Source organism: Oncorhynchus mykiss, chromosome 27 (assembly GCF_013265735.2).
Source record: "Oncorhynchus mykiss isolate Arlee chromosome 27, USDA_OmykA_1.1, whole genome shotgun sequence".
Lineage (NCBI taxonomy): Eukaryota > Metazoa > Chordata > Actinopteri > Salmoniformes > Salmonidae > Oncorhynchus > Oncorhynchus mykiss.
The window spans coordinates 30,669,911-30,680,862 of record NC_048591.1 but is presented as its reverse complement, the minus strand read 5'-3'; the positions used below and the strand labels follow the sequence as shown (position 1 = coordinate 30,680,862).

The following is a 10,952-nucleotide window of genomic DNA, read 5'->3' as shown; positions in this document are numbered from 1 at the left end:
CCTTTACTTACTGTAGGTAGCTGTCAATCACATTTTAAATAGCCGTGAATGTGGTGAGTGCAGGCATGCATTACAACTGGCAGAACCACTAACACGAGGTTAGCAGCACATGGCTGGATGGTACCTGGTCTTCCCAGAGCTGTGGTGTGGTCACAACACACTGGCCTGTGAATGGACCTGGGGGCTTGTCAATTAACTGGAAAATAACGTCTGAAGTAGTGTTAGTATGGACTGGGGAGAGAAGGACCATTGCCCTTTTCAACAACATTACAATACATTGTTGCTGCGACATCAATGACAACCATATGAAGAATGGAAAGAAAGTAGACTTTATTGAAAGACAAATGAGCAGCTCACTGCCGTTCCACGTCCACCGTGTGGTAGAGGGTATTGTGTGAAGGTAATTCCTCTGAAAGGACATGTATGGAGCTGTAGGAGGGTTGTTTTTCTGTTCAGTGTCTGGCTGACAACATCAGTAGACCCATGAGTCATTCTTTTAGCACCACTTCAACTGGACTGACTCACTGTCACACTCTTATCATGATCGCTAAATACTGCATTATTTAAACACCTGCCCCTCAAACACATATTGGACTATAAATTGTGCCTTCCTGTATTATACTTATGATCAAATATTTTACGGAGCCATTTACTTTATGTTCGTGGCACTGTGAAGAAAGAACCTGCACCTAAGCATTTAGTTGGATGGTGTATGCCATGTATCCCGTACATACCACTAATACAAATGGAAACTTGGGTGTGTTTGTTATAAGGGACTTGGTAGTTTGCTGCAGGCACCTGAAGCCAATACTGCCATCTGCTGGTTATAAAAACTAGTGAACTGTTTCTTTCCTTGCCGGTAAAAGTTAGACATTTTCTGGAAACAATCAAACCACACATGCCCGAGCACCCTTTCCCATTTATGGAAATTTGTTTTACAAACCAGGGGTGTGAGAAGAATGCATAGAGTCAGCCACGCATCTAGGAGGCTCGTCAAAGACCTCATGAGCAAATGGAAAAGGAACAACAGTTAGTCCATTAATGACTGACACACCTACAAAACAAAAAAGGGCATGACAAGAATCATATGGAACGGAAACACACTCTAACACACAATTCAGACATTCAGGGGAAAGATGAGAACAAACCCATGTGAAAGAACAGTGTACCAAATGTCTCTGGTTATTGGCACACCCAGAGTAGAAACATGCACATGTCAGGGATGGGCAACTGGCAGCCCTCATGGATCAATTAAAAAATAGATTCATTATACAGGGAGCTCCAAGTACTGGGACAGTGACACATGTTTTGGCAGTCTCCCCATTTTAGGGGACCAAAAGTATTGGGACAAATGCACTTAGGTGTAGTAAAAAGTTCAGTATTTGGCCCCATATTCATAGCACGTAATGATTACGTCAAGATTATAACTATAAATGTGTGATGCATTTGCTGTTTGTTTTGGTTGTGTGTCAGATTATTTTGTACCCAATACAAATTAATGGTAAATGTATTGACATTTTAAAGTCAATAAGAATAGAATGTTTCTAACATCATGAATTATGACAAGTGAGACAGACAGACGAATACAGGTGCAACTTAAAAATGTGGTTGTGCAACCCCTCTCTTAAGGAACAGTAAGCATGGTATGAACCTTATTCCTAGCATTAGTGTGACCTGTGGATATTTGACTGAATGGCTGCAGTGATGCTTACATGTGCTGGGAAGGCGCTTCGTGCTCATATCATGTGAGTGGGGAAAGGTCAGTAGGTAAGGTCGTCTCTATGGTTACACAAGACTGAATGTAAACAAGGAGATGATGAACATTGTCATTTTGAAACAGAGCAATCAGAAAATAACAGGAAAACCAGCTAAATAAAGAGAGTCGAAAGAAGTAGACATCTTTCTGTTTAAGGCAAGGCATCAAAAAACTATGCATTTTTTTCCAAATGTAGTCAACTTGTAAAAACACATATACTGCATAAAGTATGGCGATAGAGGGTCTCCTTATCGTGTAGCATTTCACACACGTACACAAGAGAATTCCATCTATTCCCAAAGTGAACACCGGACAGAGGATTGTCTCATCGGTAACACGTGGATTCTGAGGCAGGGAAAGAAGAGATGCAACTGGAGGTCGGAGAAGGTCTATAGAAAAGTGCAGAAAGAGTCACTCAATACTGTATGTCAAAGGGGTCAAACCTTGGGGTTGAGGTTCACCCTCCAATCTCCCAAAAAACAGTTTAAACTCCCATGACTGGGTAGAAAAATGCAACAATGTTACATCTTATGAAGACATACGATTTCATATAATTGTCTTGTTAAGTTTGTAAACTTTTTATGCATTTTCTCTTAGAATATTTACACAAAGTTGCCATCTGATGTGAGACAATGCTCCCATAGTTATTCCTTGTGTTGATTAACATTCAAGTAGTTTAAAATGGCGGATGATTCTGGTCAGTCTGGGTGGTATGAGGGAGTGGGTCAAAAGGTTCTTACTATCACCCACTTTACAGAACATCCACACAAAGAGAACACTGTAAAGACTGCTGTATGAGTCAGTTTCAAGCCTTCTAGTGTTAGTCAAGGCCGGCCGGCCAGCCAGTCGGGGCCAGCCAGTCACAGAGGTTAGGTTAGACCTGGCTGTAGGGATGACCTGTGAGCTTGCTGACCTGGGGTGGAGGGGACCAGGCTTGGTCCTGAGTGCAAAGCGGACCCGACCAGCACTGTGTGTGGTTCTGAATGCCTGCGGTCCAACTGTGGTTTAATGAGATCCAGAAACAAGGGCTGATCTGACCTTTGCTCCTCTTCCTCATCACTATTGTGCATCTATACCGGTCAGTTGAAGTTGTCACGCAAGGCAAGGCACGTCCCCTATCCACCTCGCCCAATTCTTAAGACCTCCCTGCACTCAACAGGCCTCTATTACCTCTACTCTACTGCCCCCTTGACACACAAACCAGAGAAATGATTAGAATTGTTAGACTAAAATGTTCTCCCACTGTACCTGCTCCAGTAAGCTATGCTCTTGTAAAGAAGCTTATTTAGGAGACAATAAGAGAGGGCAAGAAAAGGAGAGAGAAAGGGCTCCTAAGAACTCATTTTCAATGACACTGCTTCTTTTTAAACACCTTTAAAAGGTGATTTCCTGTCTACCAACCCCTCTTCCTGTGTCGTTCACCCCTGAAAACCCAACCCCCATCCCAAAACAGGGTGCTTTTGGGAAAATTTGCTTTCGTTTTAGACAGGATGGAGGGACTGGAGGTGTGAGAGATGAGTACCTGGTCCCTCTCCTGTTTCTTGGGGGTCTCTTTGTGCCATTGGTCCAACGTGGGGCATAGACCCATCTCTCTCTAGGGTTTAATCTGGGGTCGTAGGGCAAGGGACAAAGTTTAACCGTTTAGCATGTAGACCACTAGTTCGTAGGTACACATCATAATGGCGGTGTTAGGGATCTGGCGCACCAGGTGGGTGGTGAGGCCGCGGTACAGCGCCCGGTAGCCCTCTTCCTTGGGCACCGTGGTCAGAGTCTGGAAGAAGGAACGGTACTTGGTGCCTTCCTCCCGTAGCCGGGTCCGGATCACTTCTGTAAAGATGGGAAAAGGAGAGGATCACGCTCATTTCCTGGTACATTTAAAATTTCAATAATTTCCCCAGTACTAGATTCCATACTGGAACCAATACTAACTACAGGTTCTAACTAGTCTAAGGACTACAAACACATGACGGACTATAAACCCCCCCCCCATCACTCCCACCCTCCTGCTCCCAGGATGCAGTGCCCTCACCGTGGGGGTAAGCGATGGATGTGGCACAGGTCTTGGAGGTGGCAGCGGCGAGCATCATCCCCACAAAGTCTGAGGTATCCTTGGACGACTCCTCCTCCTCGTCCATGTGCTGCGTGGCCTTGGCCTCCAGGATGCGCCGCTTGATGCTCTCGTAGATGACAAAGTGGATCACAGTCTCTGAGATTCCAGCGTAGGACGCTGACATTCCCCGGTAGAACCCTCGCAGGCCTTCTGTCTGGTATACCCGCCGCAAACACTCAAACGCATTCATGGGCTTCTCCCCGTGGTTCCTATGAAAGGCAGGCGGAAAAGGATTTACTAATGGTACAAACGACAGAAGCGTTGTACACCGACACCACATCCTAAATCCACCTCTAGCCACTACTGACTCAGACCTGTGTGTTTACCTGGAGTCCAGCTGCATGCGAGTCTTGATGAGCCAGATAGGGTTGGTAGCTGTGATGGCTGTGAACCCTGAGAGGAAGGACAAGAGCTCTGATGATTCAGACAAACACCACCAACACCAGGAGTGTCTGTCTACCAAGCTGTAGAACAAAACTGTCCAAATCTTCTCTGGGGCATCAGCCCTAAAGGGAATTTAAAACCATCAGAAATGAAGAACTGTTAACCTGGTCAACATGTTTTTAAGAGAGAGACGAGCTCATGAACATACCACAGTATGACAAGGCCTAGGATATCTGTGTTGTGACAGCATGTTAGTGTGTGTAAAGGTTACACTTCCATAATTTCAGTGTTCGACTGCTTTAGCCGGGCAGTCATGTTGACACTGATCTCAGGGTTATTCCTAGCTCTGCCGATGCCACTTGGCTACACAACTCTCTGTAGCACATATCTACGATGTACCAATGAGCTCTCTGTATCACAACTCTCTCTAATGGCAAACAGGCTTCTTTTCTCACCAGCCTATCAACACACCAGTCTCATACCAGAGCCAGTCTATTCCCCTCCCTGAGCTCCTGCATCACAGAGAGAAAGAAGCCTGTTGTGGCTAATAGTGGTTCTACAGGTAGCTGCACCTCATGGAGTGGCCACTAGAGGGAGTATTTGGGCAGATCTTGATTTGACTGGTGTAAGGACCGAGCCATGCTACTCAGAGGGAAAGGGTGTTAACGTAAACCTGTCAAAAACACCTGGAGGGATCTGGATCACGTTCCTCCCCGGTCCTCTATTACAGAAACACGCAGTGCTCTTTAAAAGCCCAGCTTGCTTGACTGACCTAAATTCTAAAAGGGTAGAAGCCAGGAGTCTAGGCTACATAACATATTGCTCCTAGGATCACTGACACTGGGCAGAAATAATCATTTAGAGAATGTATTTCCTCATCTAGAAAAGGCCAGTGTGTGTGTGTAATACTGTACAAGTTGGAGTTTTACAATATCATTTTATGATAATAGGCAGAATCTACCACACTTTTGCTGGAGGCAAAACTGGAGAAAAGGGGAAAAGGTCTCTGCATACTTCCAGTCAGGGGACCTTCATCAGGACATCTCATGTCACCAACATGTATGAAACCAGCTCGCGTCTAGGAAGGCTGTTTAGTCGATCTTCCAGAAAAAGGTTTTACCATCTCTAGTACTGCTTACATCAGCCTGCCAGGGAGTTGCTCTGCCTGCATCAGCCTGATATGCCAGGTTTAACATGGGGTTGTCACTTTGAAGCAGAGGTGCATACTGGCCAGGGGGAAACAGATGATTCAGTGTGTGTACAGGAGGCCTAGGGAAGTGTCTAGGTTTGAGCTCTTGCATTATATTAGGCCTAACTGAGATTTGTCTTGAAAAAGGCTTTGTAGACGGAACCTCAACAATATATATACTTTATTCTACTCCCTTGCCTTTGAAAAATCAACAATGTCCTAACAAAATGCAGATGGAAAGACAGAGAGACGCCTCGTGTCAAACTAGTTTAGCCACTATGCTAGAGGATTAGGTCATATGAGGAGCTGTCACAGGAACCAACAGGCTGAGAGCTGCTGGGCAGATATACTGTAGCGCGAGACTAGAATATAGAAACCTAACCCTAGAATAGGAAGGTATGGTAGGGGACCTCTACAGAACTAGTCAGTCTGGGTTTGACTGGACTTACCACCACTGACCCGGTCAGGTGCAGCTCTCTGGCATGTCTGACCAACACATTAGAAGTGGTCACATCACATGACTCTCCAGGTTAGCTTATCATCCAAAATGACTAGCTACAGTTTACTGAATACTCACAGAAAAATGGATGATTGAAAAGTATACCTACCAATGAAAAATCTATAAAAAAAAAAAAAAAAAAGACTACATGGTATAGTGTTAGAAAGTGGGTGTGGTTACCTGCCAAGCCAGCAGACACCATGTGGACCTGTGTAGAGTCTGGCTGAAACACTCCATTCATTCTCTCTTTGGCACTGGAGTATGCAGCAAAATAGATGGCTCTGGAGGAGACAGAGTGAGAACATGATACATACTTTACAGCACAGGAATCAACATCTTCACCGTCCCTGGTGGGGAAACCCTTGTCCTGCCAAGGAACTTACAGAATACATGTATTCATAGCGAACCGCTCGGTATTGGGGACTTCGGTTCGGTCCGCACTGTGAACCCGAATGAATACATTAAAAAATACAGTGCCAGGTGTTAGAAAGGCCAAGTCAAAGTCCAGATCTGAATACAAATCGAGAATCTGTGGAAAGAACTGAAAACTGCTGTTCACAAATGCTCTCCATCCAACCTCACTGAGCTCGAGCTGTTTTGCAAGGAGGAATGGGAATAAATGTCAGTCTCTCGATGTGTAAAACTGATAGAGACATACCCCAAGCAACTTACAGCTGTAATCGCAGCAAAAGGTGGCGCTACAAAGTATTAACTTAAGGGGGCTGAATAATTTTGCACGCCCAATTTTTCAGTTTTTGATTTGTTAAAAAAGTTTGAAATATCCAATAAATGTCGTTCCACTTCATGATTGTGTCCCACTTGTTGTTGATTCTTCACAAAAAAATACAGTTTTATATCTTTATGTTTGAAGCCTGAAATGTGGCAAAAGGTCGCAAAGTTCAAGGGGGCCGAATACTTTCGCAAGGCACTGTATATATAAACATAAAAACCACTAGGTCTATATGCTATGTCTACGCTGTGTTGTATGCCTGGAGTAAATCTGTTTCAGGCTATTCTGTTGAAACATAGAGCCTATCCGCACATTGTAATCAAATTTGAGTCTTAATATGCCGCATTTAAAAGTCATTTTTTGAGGCGGAGCTGGGAACTAGTTCTGTACGATGGCGAGTGGTAGGGTCGATAAACCAGGAGGATTCTCCAACGTTTAAAATCTACAGTTTGGGAAAATGTTGGTTCCTCAATAGATTACAACAGCAATGGACAGAGAGTTGTGGATAAAACACTAAAAATATATGTGGCCACTGATCAACAATAGCTTATGCAGCTGCCAACATCTCAAACTTTCACGACATAACTTCAGAATTCCTACAACCGGAGCAAGACGGAAATGCAAAAGAACAACTTCGTCTCCCCTCTGCATTCAAGTAGCTATTCGTAGTCGATTCTGACCGGGCAACATAAATGACAAGAGTGATCGGTATGTTAATGGCGGTGGATATGAGCCATTCTCTGTGGTTGAGAAGAATAGTAGGTTTCAGCACCTCGTGAAAGTTCTCCAGCCACAATCTACACACAATACCCCAAAATTACAAAGCAAAAGGTTTAGAAATTTGCACAAATGTAATACAAATAAAAAATGGAAATATCACATTTACATAAGTATTCAGACCCTTTACTCACCGTAGTCAGCGATTACAGCCTCAAGTCTTCTTGGGTATGATGCTACAAGCTTGACACACCTGTATTTGGGGAGTTTCTCCCATTCTTCTCTGCAGATCTTCTCAAACTCTGTCAGGTTGGATGGGGAGCGTTGCTGCATAGTTATTTTCAGGTCTGTCCAGAGATGTTCGATCGGGTTCAAGTCCAGGCTGTGGCTGGGCCACTCAAGGACAGTCAGAGACTTGTCCCGAAGCCACTCCTGCGTTGTCTTGGCTGTGTGCTTAGGGTCGTTGTCCTGTCGGAAGGTGAACCTTTGACCCAGTCTGGGGTCCTCAGTACTCTGGAGCAGGTTTTCATCAACGATCTCTGTACTTTGTTCCGTTCATCTTTCCTTTGATCCTGACTAGTCTCCCAGTCCTAGCCTCTAGAAAACATCCCCACAGCATTATGCTGCCACCACCATGCTTCACAGTAGGGATGGTGCCAGGTTTCCTCCAGAGGTGACACTTGGCATTCAGGCCAAAGAGTTCAAGCTTGGTTTCATCAGACCAGAGAATCTTGCTTCTCATGCTCTGAGAGTCTTTAGGTGCCTTTTGGCAAACCAAGTGGGATGTCATGTACCTTTTACTAAGCAGTACCTTATGTCTGGCCAGTCTACCATAAAGGCCTGATTGGTAGAGTGCTGCAGAGATGGTTGTCTTTCTGGAAGGTTCTCCCATCTCCACAGAGGAACTCTGGAGCTCTGTCAGAGTGACCATCGGATTCTTGGTCACCTCCCTGATCAAGACCCTTCTCCCCCGATTGCTCAGTTTGGCTGGGCGGACATTCCATTCAAGAATGGAGGTGTTTTGGTATCCTTCCCCAGATCTGTGCCTCAACACAATCCGGTCTCAGATCTTTACAGACAAAGCCTTTGACATAATGGCTTGGTTTTTGCTGTGACATGCACTGTCAACCTTGGGACCCTATATAGACAGGTGTGTGACTTTCCAAATCATGTCCAATCAATTGAATTTACCAAAGGTGGACTTCAATCAAGTTGTAGAAACAACTCAACGATGATCAATGGAAACTGGATGCACCTGAGCTCAATTTCAAATCTCATGTCAAAGGGTCTGAATACTTACGTAAATAAGATATGTTTAACATTTTTAATAAATTAGCAAACATTCCTAAATACCTTTTTTGTTTTGTCATTATGGGGTGTAGATTGATAAAAATAAAAAAGATCCTCATCAATTTTAGAATAAGGCTGTAATGCTACAAAAGTCAAGGGGTCTGAATACTTTCCAAATTCACGGTAAGAAGCCAAAGCTGAAGTTGTCAATGAATTGGCCAACACACCCTGTGTTGTGCTTACTACTGATGGATGGACCTCCAGGGCTACAGCGAGATACTTCACAGCGACAGCCCATCACATTTCCACGGACTGAGAGATGAGAAGTACGTGCTACAGAGTCACACAAGTGCCCATATTTTTTCACACAAGTGCCCATATTTTTCCTATACTATGTCTGAGCCATGTTTACATATTGATTTCAAGCGCACATTGAGTAATCGTGTTTTCATTTAAGAAAATCCAGTGTTATTTTTGATGGTGCTCTCATCGGGCATTATGACTCATGATCATATATAGAATCAGGAATACCAAGACTTTAGATTTTCTTAAACAAAAATAAAAGCTTAACTTTTTTTAAAAGCTGGGGTTAGGTTTAGAGTTAACTTTAAGGTTACGTTTTTGGGTTAAGGTAAGAGTACGGGTTAGGGAAATTAGGACTTTGAATGGAACTGAAATGTGTGTCCCTACAAGGTTACCTGTACAAGACTGTGTGTGTGTCTAGCCTAGGCTATATACACACACACACACACTACTTGACCAACATTTTGTGGACACCTGCTCGTCAAACATCTCATTCCAAAATCATGGTCATTAATATGGAGTCCAATGGAGGTGAGCTTTACACCACTCCAGCCGACGCTTGGCATTGCGCATGGTGATCTGAGGATTGTGTTTGGCTGCCATGGAAACACATTTCATGAAGCTCCCGATGAACTGTTCTTCCAGAGGCAGTTTGGATTAAAAATATATATATAATAAAATCGGTAGCGAGTGTTGCAACTAAGGACAGTCGATGAGTTTGTGTGGCCTATCACTTTGCTGCTGAGCCGCTGTTGCTCCTAGACATTTCCACTTCACAATAACAGCACTTACAGTTGACGGGGCAGCTCTAGCAGGGTAAGAAATATTACAAACTGACTTGATGGAAAGGTGGCATCGTATGACGGTGCTACGTTGAAAGTCACTGAGCTCTTCAATAAGGCCATTCTACTGACAATGTTTGTCTATGGAAATTGGATGACTGTGTGCTCGATTTTACACAACTGTCAGCAACGGGTGTGACTGAAATAGCTGAATCCACATATTTGAAGTGGTGTCTACATACCTTTGACCATGTAGTGCATTTCGTGTTACATCAATTTGACTTGTCTACGTGTCTACCCTGACAGTGTCAACAAAGCACTCCACATACACTTAGCACAAGCTCTTGTTAGACATAGCATTAGCTAGCCTCTACCATTAGCTACCACTTAGACGCATCATCATCAGCAGGCCAGGGGCTAATTAGCATTAGTAGCAATTTAGCAACAAATATTTTTTCTCACTCCTACAGATGGTTAGCTCACTCGCTGGCTACAGTACAGTGCCACTGAGCCCTGATCATTGTAGCTGTGATCGGCTTCTCTCTCTCACTCAGAAACCCTAGTTTGGTTGTTCTCTCCTTTATCCTCCACAGTGACCGACAGTGTTATGTAACAGCATTAAGACTGTGGGATGGACAGCCTGATGCAGTGCATTAGTGCTGTTTGTCCAGTCTAACGTGGAACCCAAACTGGCTGCACGGTGCGCCATTGTGTATAAATGTATTCTGTCCCCCCACACACCACAACACGCAGGTTAAAATATCAAAACAAACTCTGAACCAATTACATTCATTTGGGGACAGGTAAAGAGCCAATTTAGCTAGTTAGCTTGCTGTTGCCAGCTAATTTGTCCTGAGATAAACATTGAGTTGTTATTTTACCTGAAATGCACAAGGTCCTCTACTTTGACAATTAATTCACACAAAACCGTCCACCGAATCGTTTCTAGTGATCTCTCCTCCTAGGCCTTTTCTTCTCTTGACTTTATATTGCGATTGGCAACCATCATAAATTACGTGCATTACCGCCACCGACCTCATTCGTCTTTCAGTCACCCACGTGGGTATAAATAATGAGATGGCACGTGGGTACCTGCTTCTATTTTTAGCCCTTGGCAACGCAGACGCTGGTTGGCGCAAGAGTAGTGTGGGTGTAATAATTTAATAAAATAGGATTTTGACATTTATTTTGC

At 43.9% G+C, this 10,952-nt stretch overlaps 1 protein-coding gene across 3 annotated transcripts in view; it reads right to left on the bottom strand.

The window, feature by feature from the left end:
• Window positions 1–311: 311 nt before the first annotated feature.
• Window positions 312–10,952, bottom strand: part of LOC110507936 (solute carrier family 25 member 36-A) — a 29,312-nt gene continuing 18,671 nt past the window's right edge. For all 3 annotated transcript variants that reach the window (XM_021588360.2, XM_021588359.2, XM_021588362.2), the window contains exons 4-7: window positions 6,119–6,219; window positions 4,193–4,259; window positions 3,786–4,075; window positions 312–3,583 (exon numbers count right to left, since the gene is read on the bottom strand). In XM_021588360.2, the coding sequence (XP_021444035.1) occupies window positions 3,390–3,583; window positions 3,786–4,075; window positions 4,193–4,259; window positions 6,119–6,219 (652 nt within the window). In that variant the 3' untranslated portion in view covers window positions 312–3,389. The remainder of the gene's footprint in view (window positions 3,584–3,785; window positions 4,076–4,192; window positions 4,260–6,118; window positions 6,220–10,952) is intronic.